This window comes from Carassius carassius, chromosome 21 (genome assembly GCF_963082965.1).
Source record: "Carassius carassius chromosome 21, fCarCar2.1, whole genome shotgun sequence".
NCBI lineage: Eukaryota > Metazoa > Chordata > Actinopteri > Cypriniformes > Cyprinidae > Carassius > Carassius carassius.
Genome location: NC_081775.1, coordinates 6,463,507 through 6,488,413, shown reverse-complemented (window position 1 = coordinate 6,488,413; position 24,907 = coordinate 6,463,507). Strand labels below are relative to the sequence as shown.

The following is a 24,907-nucleotide window of genomic DNA, read 5'->3' as shown; positions in this document are numbered from 1 at the left end:
TCAGGCTCTTTTGTTTAAATTTGTCAGTTTATATCTCATAATTTAGACTCTTTTCCTTAAATTTGCGAGTTTATATCTTACAATTTAGACTCTTTTCCTCAAATTTGCAGGTTTATATGTCACAATTTAGCCTCTTTTTCTCAAATTTGCAGGTTTATATCTCACCGTTCAGACTCTTTTCCTCAAATGTGTAATTTTAAATCTCACCATTCAGACTCTTTCCTCAAATTTTTGAGTTTATATCTCACAATTTAGCTTCTTTTCCTCAAAATTGTTTATATCTCACCATTCAGACTCTTTTCCTCAAATTTGTGAGTTTACATCTCACAATTCAGACTCTTTCCACAAATATTCGAGTTTATATCTCATAATGCAGACTAATTTCCTCAGATTTGTGAGTTTATATCTCACAATTCACTCTTTTCCTCAAATTTGCAAGTTTATATCTCAACATTCAGACATTTTTCTTTAAATTTCTAAGTTTAAATCTCACCATTCAGATTCTTTCCTCAAATTTTTTACATCTCTCCATTCAGACTCTTTCCCCAAATGTGTTTATAGCTCACAATTAAGCCTCTTTTCCTCAATTTTTCAAGTTTATGTCTCACAATTTAGACTCTTTTCCTCAAATATGTTTATATCTCACAATTCAGACTCTTTTCCTCAAATATGTTTATATCTCACAATTCAGACTCTTTTCCTCAAATTTGCGAGTTTATATCTCACAAATTAGACACTTTTCCTTAGATTGCAGAGCATGTATCTTGTAATTAAGAATTTATTTCTCAAATTTATGAGTTTATATCTCGCAATTCTGAAGTCAGGATTATGAGATATGAACTCAGAATTATGAAAAAAAAAGTCAGAAAAGGTAAAAAGTTAAATAATAATAAAATAATAATAAAAGCAAGTTGTGCAAATTAAATCTAGTTTTCCATTGACAACTTTTTGGGGCCAAATGAAAATGGTTTGTAAATTACATTTTATTAGCTGCACTTTCATTGTTTGAATACGTTCAATCATTTGACTTCCACCAAATTATATTGATACAACACTTTTTTTTTTTATATGTGTGAAATATTTGGATTTGTGGTGGTTTCGTGCATCTTCTTTAAATGTATTTTGTGTTAATGTACTATATGTTGTGAGATTGCAGTGGTTAGTTAAGAGCCTCTCAAATGTACTTGCAACCTGCTATGACATCTGCTCATGACATCTGAAAATCTGAAAAAGAAAAAAAAAAAACATTTTTATACTTTGTGCTATTCTATATAAAAACACAGCACAGCATTTTAAGGTAAATTTGTTGGTGATAAAAATATTTATACACCACCTACTTTTAGTGTAAATCAGCTTAAATAACAAAACTTAAGCTTTTTTGCTGAAAAAATATAAGTAACTGTAAGCGTCACATAAAAATTTATAAAATTTTAAAAACAGATATTGAGTTTTAACATGTATAGCTTGCCCTCTCTCTCATATCTGTGTGTGTGTTGCTCTGCAAGAGGCAGAGATTTATTCCAATACAGTGTTATGAGGTCAGAATCTGCTAGTCTTAATAGCTGTGATTTGGTTTTTAAGAAAATAAGTCTTGATTTAGGGAAGCAGGTCTGAGCTCATTACCTGTCCGTGCCTCTTCTACATTTGACGTGCATTTTTTGTGTTCTTATGGAGGTTGACTGGGTCAAAAAAAAAATCAAATAATTTGAAATTGACTTTTCACATGTGTTTATACAGGATTTCACACTTAAACCGGCATCAGGGTCCACAATTAACTTTAGAAAGCATCACATGTAAATTAAAATTGGCTTTGATGGATAAGCAAACTTTTTTGTTGCTGTTTTACAGGCCAATTTACTTAACTCATTTAAATAGTGACCATCGCTGATTATAAGTGAATCAAATCAAAGAAATACTGTACAAGACAAACTACGCTAGGAGGCCATGTGGTATAACATTTCTGCTCTTTAGCCAGCAAAACAGAAATATGAGAAACAAAGTCAAAGAGTCAATTTAAAAGAGTTGACTCTAGTAAAATAATAGAATTTTCTTTCTGAATAAAAGTATTGATTTCTTTCCAAAAAACAAAAAAAGGACTGTATATAGAGAGAAAGGGGCTTATTAATAGTCACAGGAACACCAAAAACTAAGAAAAACCTGTAAAATAAAATTAATTAAAATAAAATCTTTTATGTCCAGAAAATTCAATTACCATTGTTAATTTTGGACCCTGACTGACACTCTTTTTTTTTAAGTTTATGACAACAGGCAGATGAAATGAATGAAGATATTGAAAAAGCATACATATCCATCATTGGTGAAATGTATGATGTTCCAATGCATTTCTACCAAAGATGTGCAAGTCATACAGCTTTAATGAACCATTTAAAGGCTCGTGTTGCTGTCTGATAGACACTAGACAACTACAGCGCAAGTGCTAGGAAACTGGCTCCATTACTGCTACGAGAACGTATCGGCGTGATCTGCAAAAGATGTAAATGAATGAATCATGTGATGTAGGAGAGCAAACCTGTTCTGTCCTGTCCGTTATATCCCCGCCCCTCGTTCCCTGTATTCCCCACTGACCCTCAGTTGCCCCAGAGCTGCTCCATCAAGAGTTCCAGTTTGCAGAGGAACCAGCGACGCAGGGGGCAGTAGTACTCGTAGTGGAACTGCTCAAACTCAGGCGTCTGTCGGATGTCATGCAAGAATGAGACGTCCAGGTCCGACTCCAGCAGCACGAGCAGGAGGGGAAGCACAATCATGAGGAGACCCGTGGCCATCACCACCAGACGGGCGGCACTGCGCAGACATGCCTGTATCTGCTGCCGTCCACTCGACGGGCTGCACAGCGACTGACCCAACGCCACTCTGGCCACTTCCCTCTCAGCCTGGAGCTCCAGCTGGATCTCTGGGTCGGCGTGCAGCTCCTTCAGCAGGCGGGCGGGACTCTGGAACAGCAGGTCTAGGTCGCCCTGGCTCTCCTCCACCGGCGTGGGCACCATGCTGGCACACGGGCTGTACGCTGTGTCAGATATGGTGAGATCCGCGCACACTTCATCTTCTTGGTCTACGTGTATCTCTCTCCTTTCCTCATCCGCTCTCGTCCTGTTGGCTGCCTCGTCTTCGTGTCTGTCCAGAACGTGGTTTTCCCTCTCCTCCATCTCCACCTCCTCAGGAGTGACCGATGGTTTCAGTGGGGACAGATGAACCGAGTCTTTCAAAGCTGAGAGTCCTGCAGAGTGAACAACTGGCTTTTTTAATCACTTAAAGTTCACCCTTAAAGAGACAGTTCACACCCCCCCCCCAAAAGAAAAACACATTCTAATAATAATAATTTAATCAGAAGATATTTATTCAGTTTCTGGTCCACACTGACTTCCACATAATGGAAACATACTATGGATGTCAATGGAGACCATTAAGTGTTTGGTCACCTACATTCTTTAAAATACCCTTACCAAATTTTTTATTTTTTTTGGGCTGAACTGTCCCTTTAAGATTAATTTTTCATGGACATTTCAACATTTCCTGAAGAACATACCAGGACATTATAGCTACAAACATGCATAACATTTTCCAGCAAATTTCAGCAAAAAAATGTATATATTAAAAACGACCTTAAACAGAAAATATAGCATCTGTTCAGGTACATGTCCCCAGTGCCTAACGCTACATTTTAACATGAAATATAATGTTTAAAATCCTTCAGAAATCATTTTTATTTAGCCTTTTTGTGTACCTTCATATCCCAGCTGTGATTTAAATACATTTATTTCAAAATAAATGTATAATATTTTGGATAAAATATACATTTTAGTCATGTCCCCAGGTTTTCACTCAGTCCTGTTACCCTAACACATTCCCCTCTCTAAAAAACTGGGAAAATTCCACAAGACACATTTTCAACATAATATTGCAACATCTGGATCTTCTGAAGGCAATGAAATGATCGAAAGCATGTGGTCTTATTTTCTTTTCTGTATATTTGATGATTTTGTAATGGTGGCTGAGAGCATCATTATAAATATACTGTCCTGATACCAAAATTATTTCTTAGATGTTACTTTAATTTAAAAATGCAAATCTTTGGCGAGTTTGATGAATTAGGGAGAAACATTAAATTCTGAATAATTTATGAGAATTTGCAGTGCGTTTCTGTCTTTGGATGTGTTGTGACAATTTGCAGCACTTATACTAAGAATACTAATGATTAGTAAGAATATTTGTGATATATTAATCAGGACATTTTTTGCTTTAAAAAACTGTAAAATTAAATCCCAAAACATTTTGAATATAATGGGTTTGGCACAAAATATTTTAGTAGTTTTTATTACTATTATGATTAAGTTTTTATTAGTTTTTATTTTAAACTGTGTCATTTAATTGTGTGCTTTTGTCATTTGTATAAAGTTTTGTTTATTAAAAATTTGTATATATGTTTGTTTCAGGTAATTTTTTTATTAGTGTCAATTAAAGCTAATAACTTAAATAAAATAATTAATTTCCAGTTCATTTTAGTTAACTTTTAAGTTATGAAATGTTTATACACACAGAGAGAGAGAGAGAGAGAGAGAGAGAGAGAGAGAGAGAGAGAGAGAGAGAGAATTCAATCAAATACTTTAAAGAACATATCTAAAGATTTCACATCTACTGCTCTTCTGGTGTATATGTTGTGTGTGTGTTTATCCAGCAGTTGAGAGGCACAGCTGTAGCCTGTTCTTTGGACAAGTCTGGTCTAAATATAGACCCAGCTCCCAGACTAGTATGGATTAAGACGAGTCTCCCGGATAAGTCGTCAGTGACGTCGATCCTTCTCCATGCAACTATTCTCTAACACACACAGAGCTCTGCAATGTCCTCTGACCTAACCATCCTCTCATTTCACTGTGACATTTAACATACTGTACTGTCAAAAAATAATGCACATCTCTTCAGATAAAAACTCGATTGTTGGATGAAAAACATAAAAAAAGCCAGGATGTACCAGATTTCAAGGCATCAGCACTCACTGCCGCTTAACAGCTCCTGAAATGTAATATTAGTCAAAGTAATTGGATAATCATGAGTTCTCTATTGAACAGCGTACACAGAAACACACTGAAGTCAGTAGATGCAGACACATGGGCAAAGAGAAGATGTCACCATAGCGACACATAAAGTGCCATTTAACCCAGGGGGAGGAAACTGTCGTCACTAGCAACAGACCATCATGGCTCCCATGGCAACAGTTAGATGCAACACAAACTAAATATGAGGGAGATTCTCCTAAAGAATGTGAAAGACATAAAAGACAAAGAAAAGAGACACAGAAGTTGACATGCCCTCCCCTCCTTTTATGTGTCATCAAAGCAAAGTACAAAGAACTAGATAAATCACTCATATTAACATTAACTTTTAAAATAAATAAATAATAAAAATAATAATATCTGTAGACATAGATTGTCTTTTGGTAAAATGCTATTCTCAGCAACTAAAATAGTAAAATTTAGTAGTCATTATTTCACTCAATTGTACTATTTTAGTTGCTGAGAATAGCATTTTAGTTGATAAGAACGTCCCAAAAAAAATCCAAATATTAAGACATTTATAAATTCATATGTATCTTCATTTAACAAAAATGTAAATCTGTCCTTTTTGTGAAAACCTGACCTCCTGAAATAATAATATAATGACTAAACTAATTTACTATGATGTTGTGGTTTAGTAATTCTTTAGCGATTCATTTTGTTTCAGCGTTATGGAAAGAACATACCGTAAATGGCTACCGTCATCTGTTACACAACAGAAGAGAGAAATTCATACGGGTTTGGAACGATGGGTGAGTGAATGACATAAAACATAAAAAAATATATTTTTGACGAATGTAATATAAAATCAAAAATATAAAATGTGTCCATTTTAACAATAAAATGGACAAAAATACACATAAGACCTTTTTCAAAACATCTCTTTTCCCCCAACATTGGAATGATATGAGGTAAGTAAAGGATGACAAAATGTTCACTTTGGGATGCGTTTCAGATTGACGTAAAATTGCTATTCAATGAAATTATGTGGAAATTATCCTGCATCTAATCCATCTGTACGATCACAATTATCAGATGTAAGCGTTGGTAAATCATGATTTCTGAAGCTTCCGTACCGGTTCCTGAGATGTGGTCTCCGTGGCCGAGCAGCCGCACGTAGACGTCTCTCGCTGTGTAGTTGGCCATGCGGAGCTGCAGGTTGTGACATGTGGTGATCTTCACCTGACAGCGCATGGCATCTCCTCGCTCATCCAAACATTCATCCAGAACCTTTTCTACATCTTCCTCCCGCAAACCTTCCTCAGCAACCTTTTCACAACCCACCACACGCTCCCCCTGCTCTCCGAGAACCTCCATATCAACACCTCCCTCTCAATCCACCTCAAACTCACGGCTCCTGCTAGCTTTAGTGATGTCAAACACTGTCCCTGGCTCTTCTGGATGGGTTAAGGCTCATAGGATGGGGTCCTGCTGGCCTTTTTACTTCACCGAAGAGTGGACATGTGAACAAAGTCGGGGCATTAGGGGCCGGATCAGCCCAAATGCAGGATGAGCTATTTATACCACATCATTCATAGCACAAGGCTTTGCTAATCACAGCGTCTGATTATGGAGAAAAGATCCAGTCCAGAGTACAGTACAGCCAGCAGACATCACACGTGCCCAGTTTTGAGGCGTCCTGCTTTAAGTACATCTTCATATGTAATTTCATGATTACTTCTATTGTTTTTTAAATTGTTTAAAATGTAGTGCTTAATGTCAAGCCTAAAATATACTTTAATGTCATTGCTATTGAAACTTGTATGTCATTTATTTAAATATGCAATTAGATATTAAAGATGAGGTTGCAATTTAGTATATTTTACTTTAATTGTAATGTTTAAATAACACACTACAATTAAAGTTGTAATTAATTACTTTACATGTACTTTACCATGTCAGTAAAAAATATAAAAAGTATACATACTTAAAGCACAACAGAAGTTTATTAAAATTAAACTTTGAAGTGTACTTCTAAAGAAAAACTTTAAATTTGACATTAATTCAAAGCGCACATTTTTAAGTGTACTTAAGTGTGTTAAGAAACAACAAAAGTTGTCCCAGGCTATGCAACACTTTCTTCCTAAGTGCTTATCTTCATCTGCCTCGAGTTGCCCCAAGCCAGCGCCGACTCAGCAGCCTGGTAAAAGGCTACCCACTTCCGAAGCGACAGGGCCCCGGCCCAAAATAGTGCTGGAAAAGGGGGAGGCTAAGTCCTGCTGCGGCCGGACCAACCTCCAAATTGCCTCAGTTCACCTTCCCATCACCCCATTATGTTCCGGGTGCCCGAAGCGATGTGTTTGTTGCCTGCACAGAGCCCAACATAGTGCCCTGGCTGCACCGCTGTTACAGCGGATTCAGTAGAACACAAACATACTCAAAAAGAGAGCAAATTTCCTCTTCCACTATTTAGGAGCACCACAGTTCCTTACAGCGACTCAGTGGCCAAAACTATTTAACCTATTTCCATGCAGGCCGAGGCATGGCAGACCATCCCCGGAGTGTCAGAATGGGTGTTGAAAACAATAAAATGAGGTTACGTACTGCAGTTCGCTCGGCGGTCCCCATTATCCAACGGTGTGGTCCTATCCTCTGTGACAGGCGAGAATGTGCATGTCCTTCCCTCACAGGTAAAATCTATGCTGGCAAAAAGGGCCATAGAAGTGGTCCCCCCAGTGCAGAGCGAGTCAGGATTCTGCAGCCGGTACTTCCTCATCCCGAAAAAAGGATGGCAGTCTCAGACCCATCCTCGATTTAAGGCATCTGATCCGTGCCCTGATAAAGCACTCATCCAGAATGATAACTTTGAAGCAGATCCTCGCGCAAATACTCCCAGGGGACTGGTTCTTTTCCCTGGATTTAAAAGATACTTACTTTCACATCCAGATAGTCCCCCATCACAGGCGCTTCTGAGATTCGAACACTTTTACGAAGTGCATAGATGCGGCTCTCTCCCCTCTGAGACCCATATGAGGGCCGTAGTCTCGCCAGAGCGTGCAACATGGTCGCCACATGATCAAGGTGAGCCAACCGTGCAGTGCAACCTTGGCCCCATGGACGAGGCCCAGCTAGTACAAGCATGAGGCAGCAGTGGGGATAGTTGGCAGGTGGAAATTCATCTTCACAGATGCTTCCAAGACAGGCTGAGGAGCCCTGTGCGAAGGCCATCTGACCTTTGGTGTCTGGACGAGTACAGAACGCAAGCTCCATATCAACTGCCTGGAAATGCTGGCTGTATGTCGAGCTCTCTGCGCTTTCTTACCACTCCTGACTGCGTCCGGATCCCTGGGGTTAGCCTTTCCCCTACACGCTCTCAAGCCCCTTGGCGCCTGAACTGTAGAAGATCAACAAGATGACTGGTGTAATTACATCCCTGACTGGTCTGGGATATTTTACGTATTCGTTATAAGCCCTTCTTAAGTGCTCTGGGTGAATACCCAGTTGTCATTCCTGATAGCACAGCGTGATTGTATTGTCCCCGTAGCGTATCAGCCTAACAGCTTATGACGCAGTACGAGTGTAGTATCGAAAGGTAACATACTCGTTTACTAACGTAACCTCGGTTCCTTTAGATATGGAACGAGTACTGCATACTTTGCCATGCTATACGCAAGGACACCTCATGTCGTTGCTTCAGTCGAATAAAATCAGTTTGCCTAGGTAAAACAGCCACTTATATAGCCCGATGCCCCATCCCTTTTGGGCGGGCTTGCTCACCATAGGGTCGCACTTTTCCCCGTACTCGTTCCGTTTCTAAGGGAACCAAGGTTACGTTAGTAACCGAGTACATTTTTTACTATTTTACCTCCATTGAATGTAGTGTTGATGGAAGGTAGTAAGTAATGTGGGTAACGCTAGTCCATCAATCAGCATGTGCTTCGAAGTTGATGTTTTTTACACTATTAATAGCATTTAGCTTTTTAAGCAGGAATAAGCTGATTGGCCAAATAGTCCCTTGAGGGCTACGACACTTTTTAATTTTTAAAGTTAATTAAATTTAAAATGTTATATACTTATAACCATGCATACACACACTCCATAAAGACCTTATTTTACAAATAATAATGCAGTCAGGAGATGGTGTGATGCAATGAGTGATTTCCACATTTTTAAACATTTAAAATGCATGAATGCATATTAAAATGCATATTTTCTATCACTGTGTTTATCACTCTTGAAATGGCCTGTACACTAAATAATTTATCCATCATACTTACAAAACAATAGCAGTCTATTTATTAGGTGGTCCAAGTTGAAGTCAGTATGTATATTAATGACAATATGGGACAAATATAATGTAATTCTAATGGTGGTAGGTGCGATAATAAGGTCATTAAACGATAACTGAAACTAAATGAACATGCAATATCATTGACGAAAAAAGACAAGACTGTAGTTAAAAGAACAAAAACATTACCTAAACCTTTTTATTTTTGTTGAAAAAAGTGGTGCCAAAACATTTCAGAGTGCTGTACAAGACTCTATTATGCGAGTGTTCATGTTTGCGGTTGCCAGATATCAAGAGATCAAATCCCCCAATCAGGAATGAAAGAGCAACTTCTGACGAAATGCAAAAAGAATTTCCCTAGTGACAACAATCATTGCAATTAAATCAAAATAATATATATATATTTCATAAACATAATAAAACAATAAAAAGTCAAAGTTACATTTGACACAGGATTAAGACTGAGATTCAATTTAAAAATAGCTGACAAAATGAACACTAGCTCTTACAAGTAAATGGAAATTTTGTAAAGCCACAAATGAGATTTGAGAATCTCTTTTTTTTCTTGGGTTTTTTTTTTCAGTTTAAATCACCATCCACTTTCAAGGTATGGAAAACATCAGCTTGAACATTCTGCTAAACTTCTCTTTTAGTTTTTTTTTTTTTTTTTCAGAAGAAAGAAAGCAATTATGGAAACTAAATGTACTATTGTGGTGCACAAATACAACAACAACATGGTGTGAGACTCAAAGTCAAGTTAAATATTTCCAATGCAAAGCAGATCAGCATTAAAGCTGTCTGATTTAAAAAAAAACCTGACTCCCTACAGCAGTTAAGGCATGTCTGCAAAGATCGGAACGAGATGAAGTGATCTAATAGACACTGCGATATCTAAGAGGTGAGCCAACAAATGGTTCATATTAATCAAAAGCCATCTTGATATCACCAGCTAGAGTTGTAAATTTCAACTAAAATCCAGAAGCTTGAATTATGAATTATGCTGAAAGATTCATTGCACCAAATCGAAGCCTTTGAAGATTTTCAAGTATGAGTCACTGTTCTCAAGGGTGGAAACTAAAACAGTTTGACCCTACACTGCAGCTCAATCCCAGTGATTCGGTGCTCCACAAAAACACCAAAAGGTTTACCAAAAACAATGAAAAATAAATCACATTTCCATGACAAGTAGGTAAATGGATTTATAGTGCATTTCTCGACTTTTAGCCAGTTTAAAGTTAGTAAAATAAACTAACTGATCAATGATCAATAGTGTACAGTACTGTAAAAATTATCATAATTTAAATGGCAAAAGACTACAAATGTAATAATGCTACTGTAAAAATGGTAAAACTCTGTTTTAAGGACTAATTCTCACTATTAACTAGTTGCATATTAGCATGCATATTAATAGCATATTAACTATTTATTAGTACTTATAAAGCACATAGTAATACCTTATTCTGCATTAACATATTTTAGGTCCCTTAATCTCTACTTCATACCTAAATTTAACAACTACCTTACTAACTATTATTAAGCAGAAAATTAGGAGTTTGTTAATATTTAATGGTGAATATGTTCCCTATTCTAATAACCTGTTAATGGTTAACAGCAAGTTTGCTCAACATAAATGAATGTTATACTGCATTATTTTATATATATATATATATATATATATATATATATATATATATATATATATATATATATATATATATATATAAATTGAATGAGACATTTAATGTAATTTTGTAAAATACTTAAATTTCTTGAGTTTGGAAATTAACAATAACTAAACATCTTATAATTCACAGTAGAAAAAAAAATCTACCAACTATTTTTAAGGTTGTTGTCAGTAAAAAGTTAAAAACTGATTGTGGGCCTTCAGTAGGTTGGTAGATTACTATTAGATCAGTTAATCAAATGCATTTTTACTGTAAATTTAAGTCCAGTCTGCAAAACTTAAAATGTTGCTAGCTTCCACTATGCTAAAGTTCTAGCTTCCACAGCTGCCGGATTTTAACTGTAAATTTCACAATGTTTTATAGTGTAGTAGTGATGTCTGTTTTCAAACAGGATGAACATGGAACTTCTGAGAAGGGCCAGTGTGACATTCAGTCCTAAAAAGCCTGTACTGTCCTCTGGTAGCTGGATCTGTGGAGGGCTTAGCATTGATGAACCAGCCTCAGATCTCCTCACACGGACACCACAGCTTCATCACATCACTAGACCCCTTCATGAAACGCTCAAGTCCACTCTGCTTGAATGATTCCGGATTAAACAGCTAACTGATTCAGTTTACAGACTTCATTAAAGCAGCATCTTCCATCTTCATAATCATGTGTATTGTGTGTCATTGCTTTAACGCACCTTTGACAGCTCAAGCCTGTGCAGGCCTCGTATTAATCACTGCTAACATGCTGTCTACTGGGAGATCCACAAGTATTTTTAAAGCTCTGATTGGAGTCTCCACGGATACCAGCATCTTATCGGCTCAATCCTAACAGATCCCCGGAGAACTGAGGGTGTTATACCTGGCAACATTGTCTATTTTAAAGGTGCTCTAGGACATTTTTTTCACGCAAAATATACAAGTGATACAAAGGTGATACTTACTGGGATCACGTTAGAGCGACGGTATTTAGTTACTGATGCCGTTTGTCACCCAGGAACAATTTATTCTTTCCCATTCGGTTTGAACTTCAACAGGTCATCCTCACCATGTGTGATTGGCTGATTACAAATTTGCCTTAACGAGCAGTTGAACAAGTGTACCTAATAAAGTGGCCATAAGTAGTACCATAAACAAAATGTATGACAAAAAACTACATTTATCTGGTGAAAATGTTGGACGTCATCAGGTATTTTACCTTCTTTTAGGATAACAACAGTTTCCGAGAATAATAATGTGACTAGATCATGATCATATTTGTTAGTATTTTATTAGTATTTTTAGAAGTACTTTTCATTTGTTAAGGGGTTAAAGTTCTTTACAGTGGAGAAAGGTGTGTATGTACGCAGGCATGTTACCGTTGTCTGCAGAGGAGACTCTGTTTTCCCTGCTGGAGCTCAGTGCTGGTAGAAGAGGCTCCATGTTCATTATCAGCTGTTTATGGCTGAGAGAAGTAAAGCTTCTGCTCTGACCAAACTGAGACCTGATACAGCCATAGAAACAAACAAACAATTAATAATAATAATTAGAAAAAAAGAGTAGTTTTTAACAAAAAGATTTTGATTGATGTATATTTTTAATGTAGACTATGTAGACATGATATCATGTTCCCAATACAAGACGTTAAGGTCCAATTCTCATTATTAACTATTAACTATGATTTTTGCCTCAACAAATTCGTAATTTGCTACTTTGTAATAGTTAGTAATGTAGTTAAGTTTTGACATGCGGTCAGATTAAGGGATCTAATACATAGTCATGTAGAATAACGCATTAATATTTGATTTATAAATACTAATTAACAGCCAATATGCTAGTACTATTCAAGCTAGTTATTAATGAGAATTAGTTCTTTAAGGGCACCTATTATGCCCCTTTTTACAAGATGTAACATATGTCTGAGATGTCCCCGGAATGTGTCTCTGTGAAGCTTCAGCTCAAAATACCTCACAGATCATGTATTATATCATTTTTAAAATACCTATTTTGAGTGGAAGCAGAAACACTTGTTTTCGTGCATGTCTCTTTAAATGCAAATGAGCTGCTGCTCCCCGCTCCCTTTTCCGCAATAGTGCTGTGCCTTTACAGCTCATACCTCAGACAGTGTGTCAAAAAACATCTGTTTGGTTTTGATTATCATGTCCATTGTGCTGAAATCATGTGTTAAAGCCATGTCAGTTTAAACTTCTGCTATACATTTTTCTGAGCGCACACATCCGAAGCACGCGCAGAAAGCGGCTGTCACAAGGCATGTAAGTACTAAACTAAGTTTTCTTTCACACAATTTTATGTTAAAACACACATAAGTTAGAAAAACACCATCGGTTATATCTGTGTTTAAACAGCTGGGAAAGAAATTAAAGTGGAAATAAAAGTAATAAAATAAAAGTGTAACTGCTCTGTAGGGAACAACAACTACAGATGTAATAAGACAGCATTTCTAATCTGAATGCTGCGTTTAAATGCTCTAGCATGAAGAAAAACACGGTGGGTTGTGTACGGCTCACTCAGGGAGTCTCTGCTAATACAGCAGTGTCCATCAACGGACCGGGTCGTGGGTGGGGGTTGCAAAATGGCACACTTTAGAGATTCTGTGATCAGTAAGTTCTGAGACACTGCTTATGATTTATTGGGATTAAAAAGCGGGTGGATTTTTATCATTATAGGGTGCCAACACACATTTATGTTCAAACAACAGAATTTTGCATAATAAGTGTCCTTTAAAATAACATGTTACTTTCTTTGTTTATATTTAAACAAGTTTATTTTTCTTGCAGTCTTTTAGCCATGATGAAGGTCTGTGTGTTGAAAAAAGTATTATACTTGATAGTTTCACCTTCAGATTATTTTGACTTCTCCATTCCGTAAGTGTTGCTGGAATCACTTTGAAATACCTTTATTATTTATCGTTGTCATAGCATACATAAGAATCAAAAACAAATTCAAAAATAGTTTGTTTAATTGGAAGGATGAGAAATAAGATAAACTGGAAAAAAAAGGCTAAATATATATATTGTGGCCTTTTTAAACCATATGAACAGTATATATATATATATATATATATATATATATATATATATATATATATATATATATATATATGGAGGCTGACCTGTGTACAATAGGAGGTTCTCTCAGAATCTTTGAACTGGCTTCAATCACTTCTTTAGCCACCCGACCACTGAAATCAAACCAGAAACAATAATATTAAATATCAGCTTGTCTGACTTATGGTTTACTTCCACCAGATCACTGCCCAACCTCACCTGTAGCGAAATCTGCTTCCTTTGAAAAATATACTGCTGCTGGACACAGTCTTGATCTGACTGGACTTTGCACATCTAAATTAGAAAAAAAAAAAACAGTTTACCAAACAGTAACCAACAGTTTGCCTCTACTACATTTATATTTAAACCTGATGCAATTGCTTTTATTCTGTTGCCAAAAAATAGCAATGTTCTCATTTCTGTTTAATCCTTTTTGCTATATTTAAATCACTTCTGCAGCTTTTCTCCTACAGTGTGGCCATACCAATAAAAGCAGCTTGTGATTGACTGACTGATGTGTGTGTGTTAATATGAATAGAGTGTTGTTGTTTGACAGAGGCAGGCCTGCTGTCTGGCTGGCATTTAGGCTCTTAATTAAAGGGCTTTCAACAGTAACATAACACCCCTCACACAGAGTAAGACATCAAGGCACTTATATCAGGATCATTCTCAGCAAACCGTGCCATCTGTGTGCTGCGTTTGTCCCCATGACCTCATACTGATATAATTACCAGGATCCACAGCTTAGTCACATTATTAGAAAGATGTAAAGATGTAACTGTTAGCGTGGAATGCAAAATCTATCTCCAAAATGTATATTTCAAGCTTTCATTTCTATATCAATGATATACTTTAACAATACAATATATTCAAATACTGACATCTCCACTTGTTTTTGATGAATGATATCATAAAACATTCAAACAATGGTACTTTTGAGTCGCATTCTATATTTTATTATGTTTTAGTCTTATATTGGCCTCACTGTTGCAGTAGTCCATCAAATTAAAGTTCTAATGAAAAATAGGACTGTAAAAATACTGCCTGTAAATAATGTGGTGTGGTGTACTATATTTGCTATTAGACATTTTTGCACTGATCTAAAATGCCAAAAACATTTGTATTTAACAAAGTCATTGAGTCCTTTTTATTTAGTTTGAAAGGAACTGCATAAAAAGATTTAAAAAATGCTACTTAGATTTTCATTATGAAGAAGAGAGAGAAAGGGGGAGGGAGGGAGGGATGAAAGGACGACTCTCACTTGTAAAAAGCCTGGTTTTCCACGGCACATTTCCACAGGTGCTTGCAGGCTGCGGGTGTGGAGGTGTGGAACGTCAGAACCAGTTTCTTCTGCAGAGAGATGAAAGGAAAGAATGAATAATTGATGTGTGGAACAGCAAAGGTAGATACAATCAACTTAAGTGAACTGGGAAGGTCACAATGAGTAAGGACATAAAAAAATCTATAAATTACACGTAGATGGAATCTGAGCACAATGTCATAAATAATGAGAGACCCAAATCTGTGTGCATGTTAGTGAGAGTGATGTGTGTGCGGGCAGCAGGGCAGCTTTACCGGGAACAGAGCAGGGAATATGAGAGTTCGGATCAATATAACCTCATAACGGCACAGTCAGTCAACCGGTTAGAGATGCTTTGACTGGAACGAACACTACTGTATGTAAACCACACTTATTAACCATCGTTTACACTACAGACAGCAGTGGGTTTTACAAGGACTCACATTAGTGTAATAAATGACTTAACCACGAGAAGCTGTGCATTTGTGCACCTGTGATTTGACAAAGATTGTGGAATGTTGTTAGTCACTCACAACAACCTACTGTATGATGAAAATCTCAAAAGGCCAATAAAAGTTACATTTATTATGATTAACAGTCGCAATAAACAATTCTCCTGAGTATTATAGTTGTTAGCCAGTTAATTGAATGTTTAGATCAGTTTAATGGTGCATAAAAACTCTGATATCAGTTTTATATTTTATCACTAAGATAACAGATGGTGTTCCCTTTCAGTCAGTCACTCTCGACGCCATGTCGGTGACCGACGCAAAATGGGATATTGCTTCGATAGACCAATCTACTTCGAGTGTAAACTAAACAATTATTGCATCCAGCTGCTGCTGATCACAGCGTGAATATAAGAAGGCAGCAGGTGCAATGCATACCAGCTTTTCGCTTCAGAGCTGAGTGTTAGTATCGCTCTGCTCAACTGTGTCTGCTGTGAACTATGAGTTCAGCACGCTCTCGGAAGCTTTGTGTGTTGGCGAGACGGCGCTTCAGCAGCGGTCGTTCCTGTGTCGAGTGGATTGCACACTTCAGGCTGCACTACCCCTGTCGTGTTGCAAGCGGCCAATTCCCCTGTGCGCCTCAGCACTAAAAGAGTATTTTATAAAGAGCAAATTTCTCTAAAAGAGCTTCACCGGTGTGTCTTTTTAAAGACGACGGATCATCATTATAAGGATGCAGTTTCACCCATGCGTTTCTGGGTGCGGTCGTTACCGGGCAAATGGGTGATGGTCACGATTGCTGCCTCATGTGTCTGGGCACACTGGTTCGAGAGCGTCAACAAAGGCCCTACTCACACACCCTCTGCCAACCCGTGGAATGAGGTGAGCCCTGCACCCCACACTAGCACCACACTTCGGCCTGCTCACAAGCCGCCCGAGTTGTGTCCCGTGTTCCACCTCACTGCCCCACTGCGGGTAAGGCTGTGGTTCTGCTGGTCCCGCTTGTGCGGTTTTTAAGCACCTGGTCAGCGAACTCAGAACTAAAAATCCGAACTGATTGCACTATATTTTCACTGTTTTTTATGTAAAATCTTTTTCTAACTGTTTTTAAATTCATTTTAAGTAAATGTTTTAATCATTTTAAAAGTTTTAAAATTTCTTGTTTTATTTTTGTTATTATTTTTCTTCATGATTATTTTACTTTCTTTTATGTAAAGCACTTTGAATTACTATTGTGTATGAAATGTGCTATATAAATAAACTTGCCTTGCCTTGCCTTGCCTACCCAGCCCGTCTCGCTGGCTTATGCGGACCATCAGCCTCGGCTATGTGATTCAGTTCTCCCGGTGTCCCCCCAAATTCAGCGGTATCCGCTTCACTACAGTGAAAGTGTCCGATGCCCCTGTTTTGCGGGAAGAGATCGCAGTCCTACTGGCGAAGGACGCGATAGAGCCGGTCCCTCCAGCCGATGTGAGATTTTACAGCCCTTGCTTCATTGTACCCAAAAGAAAGTGGTGAGTTACGCCCAATCTTGGATCTGCGAGTTTTGAATCGGGCCCTTCACCGGCTACCGTTCAAGATGTTGACACAGAAATGCATTTTTGGGTGCGTCCATCCCCAAGATTGGTTTTCAGCAATCGACCTGAAGGACGCATACTTTCATGTATCCATTCTTCCGCGCCACAGACCTCTTCTGTGGTCTGCGTTCGAAGGACGGGCACTCACCGGGTCCAAGTGACACCGGCCTGTCGCCAAACCCTCACCCTGTGGTCAGAACTTGCGTTTCTCCGGGCAGGATGCCCCTAGATCAGATCTCCAGGCACGCTGTGGTTTACATGGATGCCTCCACCACCGGCTGGAGGGCCACATACGACGGGCATGCAGTCTCAGGGGTTTGGACGGGCCCGCAGCTGCAGTGGCACATCAATTGCCTAGAGTTGTTAGCAGTGAACCTTGCCTTGAACCGTCTCAATGGTCTCTTACGAGGCAAGCATGTGCTGGTCCGAACGGACAACACGGCGACCGTTGCGTACATCAACCGACAAGGTGGTCTGCGTTCCCGTCGCATGTCACAACTCGCCTGCCACCTCCTCCTTTGGAGTCGGAAGGTTCTGAGGTCACTTCGTGCCGTTCACATTCTGGGCCTGCTCAACCGTACAGCCGACGAGCTGTCTTGAGCAATGCTCCCGGGAGAATGGTGACTCCATCCCCTGACGGTCCAGCTGAGTTGGAGACATTTCGGAGTTGCTCAGGTAGACCTGATTGCTTCTCCAGAGACCTCTCACTGCCAGTTGTCCTACTCCCTGACTGAAGGAACTCTCGGCACGGACGCACTGGCACACAGCTGGCCGCAGGGCCTACACAAGTATGCGTTTCCCCCAGTGAGCCTTCTTGCACAGACACTGTGCAAAGTCCGGGAGGATGAGGAGCAAGTCTTGCTAGTGGTGCCATATTGGCCCACTCGCACCTGGTTACCCGAACTAGTGCTCCTCGCGACAGCCCCTCCTTGGCCAATTCCTCACCATTTGGCACCCGCGTCCAGACTTTTGGAAACTCCATGTCTGGTCCCTGGACGGGACACGGAGGTTCTAGGTGACCTACCCCAAGAGGTAGTAAACACCATCACTTCATCAAGAGCACCTTCTAGGAGACACGCTTACGCCTTGAAGTGGAACCTGTTTGTCGAATGGTGTTCTTCTCGCCGAGAAGACCCCCGATGATGCCCGATTGCGGTCGTGCTTTCTTTCTGCAGCAAGGGCTGGAGCGAAAGCTGTCTCCATCCACCCTCAAAGTCCAGGTTGCCGCTATTGCTGCATACCATGACCCCGTGAATGGGAAGTCTTTGGGTAAGCATGACCTCATGGTCAAGTTCCTTAGAGGGGCCGGGAGGTTAAATCCTTCCCTTCCCCCCTCTATACCCTCTTGGGACCTAACTCTAGTGCTTAAATCACTACAGCAGGGCCCATTCGAGCCTTTGCATTCAGTTGAGCTAAGTTTATTTCATTGAAAACTCTGCTCCTGCTTGCACTGGCCTCCGTCAAGAGAGTAGGGGAGCTGCATGCATTTTTGGTCGACGATTCGTGCCTAGAGTTTGGGCCGGCTGACTCCCAGGTAATCCTGAGGCCCCGGCCTGGCTACGTTCCCAGGGTTCCCTTCAAAGACCAAGTGGCGAACCTGCAAGCGCTGCCCCTGGAGGAGGCAGACCCAGCCCTGGCTTTGCTCTGTCCCGTCCAAGCATTGAGATGCTACGTAGACCGGACACAAAGCTTCAGGACCTCAGACCAGCTCTTTGTCTGTTACAGAGGCCGGAAGAAGGGGAGTGCCGTCTCTAAGCAGAGGTTGGCCCACTGGATTGTGGATGCCATAGCCCCAGCTTATCAGGCTCAGGGTGTGCCCTGCCCGTTCAGATTGCAAGCTCACCCAACTGGAAGTGGATCATCCTCCTGGGCGCTGGCTCGTGGCACCTCGCTGACAGATATTTGTAGAGTTGTGGGCTGGGTGACCCCTAACACGTTCGCTAGGTTCTATAGCCTTCGTGTAGAGCCGGTATCCTCCTGTGTTCTCACCTCAAATGGGTAGTGGCACTGAGAGGCCTCGGTTAGTGTCGGCTTGCTTAAAATGCTCCAGAGTGTCCGTACTGAAGACCCTGTTGAGATCCTCCATCACCCTAGGCAGCTGGATGTGGCGGAATGTCCGGCACCAGGCCTTTATGATGAATCCGTGAGAACTATGCGGTACTCGTATGTGTATAGTCCACGGTATATCCTTTAGAGTCCATGTTTCCCCGCCAGACTTCTGCCTTCCCAAGAGGGTTTTTAACCACCTCAAATTTATCCATATACTCCTAAACAGATGCTATATGTGTATTTGCCTCCGAGACCTCCTTCGGGAAGGATGGGGCTTCCGCAGTGTCCCTGTTCCAAGCGGAACGGGTACATTTTCCCAGTGTTATTCAATATCACCCAGTGAGGTAGTGCTTTGACAATGGTGAGTGGAACTACTTGTTCCGAGCCCCGGCCTACACCTAATAGGGGCGCAGGCGGCTCGCACAGGGCACTGGAAGAGGCAGCACCCATGGCGCTTTGGTAGATCCCATTTTGCGTCGGTCACCGATGTGGCGTCGAGAGTGACTGACTGAAAGGGAACGTCTCGATTACGTATGGTAACCCTCGTTCCCTGAAGGAGGGAACGGAGATGCCACGTCCCGTCGCCATGGTTGCTGTACCGCCGCTGAGCTGCCGGGTCTCCGGCTCGGCTCCTCAGCGAAAACCTAGTATGCATTGCACCTGCTGCCTTCTTATATGTGCATTGGCTCGTTTCGTTTACACTCGAAGTAGACTGGTCTATCGAAGCGATATCACATTTCGCGTCGGTCACCGACATGGCGTCTCCGTTCCCTCTTTCAGGGAACGAGGGTTACCATACATAACCGAGACGTTATACTGGGAATACAAGTAGAGGATGTTGTTAAGACCTTCAGATGTGACTATATTCACACACTCTCCCAAAAAATATAAAAAAGGTACAAAATCTGTCAGTGTGGCAGTACATTTTCAAAAGATACTAATATCTACCATTTAGATAGTAGTATGTACATTTAAAGTGGTAATATAATATTTTAAGGTAATAATAAGCAATCTTCAGGGGTTAATAAGGTACAGAAGTGCACCTTTTGTCACAGCTTTTGTACCTTTTTTTCTGTGAGTGATATAACACAGTTGTATATGCCTTATTGATTTTGTAAAACGGTTGCTAATATTACGGATCAAACATTTTCTTCCAAAAGGGTTTCTTCATTTCCAGGCAATTTTATGTTCCAGGGCTGATGTTTATTCAAGCAAATACATTTCAGCATTTTTAACTGGAACCTTAGAGGCTTTTTTCGATTTTAAAATCCATTACAAGTGAATTATTCTATGTTTACATTTTCCATAATGAAAAAAATGATTTAAGGGATTTTATCTCCTAAATATGATGTTATTGATGAAATGCATTAAATTATTTTTATTTCTTTAACCAGGATAAAAGTCCTGGCCTTTGCTGACATAATATAAACTAAGATGCAGTGATATACAGTAATGTTTGGGTTGCAAAGATATTTTATATTTATATTTTAATATTGTGAAATAATAATACATTTTACCATTTTCTATTGTATTATATTGTAAAATGTATTTTTTCATGCAAAGCTGAATAACTCCAACTTTACTCCAGTATTCAGTGTCACATGACCCTTCAGATATCAAAATATTATGCTGATTTGCTGCTCAAGAAACATTTATTATTATCGCTTAATATTTTTAATGGAAACCGTGAACCTTTTTTAGGATTGTTTGATGATCAGAAAATAAAAATAAAAAGAATACAGTATATATAAATAAAATAGTACTGACAAATGATTAAACACAAATAATCCAAAATAAAAAAATATATAAATATATAAATATAAATATATATAAATTGTTTAAATAATATATGTATATGTGCTGTGTACATGCATGTATATATTTCAGAATGTTATGTGTTTATATATATATATATATATATATATATATATAGACATAAATACATGCAAATATTTTCAAAATATATACTGTATGTGTGTGTATTTATATATACATAATAAATATACACAGAACACACACATTTGTTATGCAAACAAAATCTTTTATTTTGGATGCGATTAATCGTTTGATAGCACTAATATATAACAATTTAAAGATCTTTACTATCACTCTTAATTCATCCTTGCTGTACAAAAGTATGAATTTCTTTCTAACAATAGTGCACACAGAATTAAACAAAGAAATATTTCTACAATATAAATGGTTGTATATCATGTATTTTATCACCACTCAGGTGGACATGAACTGGTTTATAATGAGTCACATGTTGGATTAATAACCATGCATAAGAGGACGAAGGCTACGTCAGCGCTGTAATGAAAATGTATAGTGGGTATTGGTTTTCTGCAGGGTCGATATGCATTGGATTCCCGTTGACACGTCTGAGATTACAGTGGGGTAAATGTGCTAAACTACCAACCGAACTATGTGACAGCCTGAGCACAGCAAATATACGTTTTGGATCAAACGTCCCGGGCTGAAGCGGAGGTGAATATGTAAGTGTTAGGCCGATGTGACAGAGATATATATAAGGCCTGATAAAGTACTGTAAAAAACAGACGTGTCAGGAGAAGAATTCCATTAACCCCACGCATCGTGTAATCTAAGACTGGAATCGATAGATGGAGTCCTGAACAGAACAGTGAATCCAGAAAGAAATCAATACAAACCACTTCCAGGCCGTTTAGCATCAAACTGCTGCCCCTGCAATATACTGCTGAACACTAACACTGAGATTACGTCACATCATTAAAACAAAGCTAAATGTCAAGAGCGCTCACCCAAGCTATGACAAGAGATGGTCGACTAATCATCTGGGTTTAGGATGGGTATTCCACACTAAACTAACTGGGATTACAAACTGTGGTACACAGAGTGACGTCAGGTAGTATGTATAGCACAACCCTAAAAACATAACCCTGTTAACCAGAGCTGGGTAGTAACTGATTACATGTAATCTTGATTACATAATCAGATTACAAAAATGTAGTACACATTGTATTATATTACTGTAGATTTTAAAATGCTCAAATAATGTAATATACTGTATTTTCTTTCTGTATTCTGTACACTGTATTTCCCGTCATACTTTTTTAAATATAAAAGGTTAAAAGTTGAACACTTTTATAAGAAACACTGGATTCAGCTGTAAGCATCACAGCAATAATGAAACCAGAGATAGCAATTACATTATTTATTTATTTCATGTAGATGTCGACATTTAAGGGATTTTATTGTTACATGAGGTGGGAGATATTCTTTATAAAAATTAACAATAATGACTTTTTAACTGTAAAATTTTGTACAAACACTACGGAAAAAACTGTTAATGGGTTAATATATACAGGGAAAACTGTAAAAGATCTAACCTGGCATTTAATGTAATTTTACAGTAAAATGCTGTTAATTTTAGAAGTAAAAAAGAACAAATCAATGTATAATTTACAGTTAAAAACTGTAAACTGATATTCCCAGAATTCCTGTTAAATTTTGTTAAAATAATCATGTTTTTATATAGTTTTGTTATCAGTTATATACATTTGGGCTTTATGTTATATCTTCTGTTCTTTAATGAAAGTCTATTCCATTATTTAAGTATCATGTGTGTTACCATGATGGTGTTTTGTGTTTGCATGAATGACTCTGTGCACCTTCTATATATTAATATATACTTCTGCTTGTGGCGAAGCTACTTGTGATGAACTTTGATTCTTCATGTGGGTTTCTCTTTTACAACCTGCATTATTATGGTGGTTGTCAGTATGTTAAAGGTACAAAACAGATTTTAATAGTGTGCATTGTTGAATTTACTGGTTTACATTTCTTGTTTGTAAATTACAGCTTTAAAAAAAATTAACAGTTTTTGAACATAAATGTGTTTACAGTTTTGCTGTATTTTTTACAAAATTATTCTGGCAACCACAGCTGCCAAAATTATTTTGTGAAAACTACAGAATTTGTTTTTTTACAGTGTAACTATGAAAATTTGTTAATTTAATAAATTAAATACATTTGAATAAATAAAAGCAATGGCTCATTATTGACGCACTGGCATTTCTATTATATTTAATTTTCTTAAATATATTTTATTGCTATATGAAATATACAAATAATCTACAGGGAGCTCATTTTTATTGTCCTGATGCAAAAAAATATCCTCCATAAGCCACACAATTTGAGTTATACTTCATGTCAGGAGCGCAAATAGTGCTGGATGAGTTATATAAGAAGTCTCTAAGGTCTGTTCAAATGCCTGACTCTAAGTGAGTATATGAATATTAATTCAGAAATAATTCTGTGAGATTCGAGTAGGAGAACAGGTCAGCCGTTGCTCAACCTCCGGGGATAGTGAACAGTCTGCACTTCAACACTTCTGGGCAGAATAGTGTCTATCACAGACAGACGTGTGCACTTGTGTGTGAAATACAGTCACATGTTCGGTATAAGTAAATGCACACACATCAGTTTCAAGTGTGTGTGAACATGCAGAGAAAGACACTTCAGTGACAACAGCACACAATGATTTTCCCTGTGCACACATACAGTATAAACCCAGAGACTCTCAGGCTTGCATGGGTGGTGACCCAGACAGGCGATGATATAGTGTACAGAAAGAACCAATCACACACACAGATCTAGACATACACTTTAGTTTCATACCCATAATATAATATGCATAACTTCACAAGCAACCTAAGAAATATTTAATAGCTTTAAACCAGAGGTTCTCAACGTTTTTGACTCCAAGTCATTTGTGATTTACTGGATAAGGATTACGTGTACATAAATTATAATCTTTTTGTTCACAATATTGTAGAGACTGGCATAATTGGAAATATCTTGATTTTTTTTTAAAGCTTATTTTAATGCTTGTTTTGTCTTATTTTAAATCATTTAAGTCATGTCAAGGCCCCCTGGTTGAGAACCACTGTTTTAAACTATTTAGATCATTTTAGTATTTTTAGTATATATCTATATAAAGTTTGGCTGCACAATGTCAAGTTTTATATAATTTGAGTGTTCAATTATAACAATGTCAGTAATAAAGCAGTGCATTTAGATCCCCCACCCAAAAAAGGAGGCTTTAGTATTTATTTCAATAATGTATTGAAAAATATTTATTCCATACTTTTAAACAATATTTATTTAAAGTACTTATAAAATCTTTAGTAAAACACTCAAGAGCGGAGTAATAAAAAAGAGAAAGTAAGGAATTTAAGAAAATAACCTTCTATTGTATAAGTCTATACAGAATAATACGGCAAAAAATAAAAAAATAAAAAAATATTGTTATTCCAATCTAAATCAAAAATGAATTTATTTATTTTTTTTCATTGGAATATTCAGTAAAATACTGCATGTTTTTCATAATTGTGCAGTACTAACAGACAGTGTTGCCTGTGAAATACTCATACTCTATGTTGGGCACTACAACTAAAGACTGATTAAAATCAGAACAGATATGTGGGTGAGGAAATGTACATGTATAATTCATGAGTTCATCAATGGCCGTGATG

The 24,907-nt window shown here is 38.1% G+C and overlaps 1 protein-coding gene across 1 annotated transcript in view; it reads right to left on the bottom strand.

The window, feature by feature from the left end:
* Positions 1–1,083: 1,083 nt before the first annotated feature.
* The window catches only part of LOC132097081 (FERM domain-containing protein 3-like), a 61,498-nt gene continuing 37,674 nt past the window's right edge, over positions 1,084–24,907 (bottom strand). Inside the window, exons 10-14 of the mRNA XM_059502713.1 lie at positions 15,278–15,366; positions 14,236–14,310; positions 14,082–14,150; positions 12,328–12,452; positions 1,084–3,235 (exon numbers count right to left, since the gene is read on the bottom strand). Coding sequence (XP_059358696.1) covers positions 2,589–3,235; positions 12,328–12,452; positions 14,082–14,150; positions 14,236–14,310; positions 15,278–15,366 — 1,005 coding nt within the window. The 3' untranslated portion in view covers positions 1,084–2,588. The remainder of the gene's footprint in view (positions 3,236–12,327; positions 12,453–14,081; positions 14,151–14,235; positions 14,311–15,277; positions 15,367–24,907) is intronic.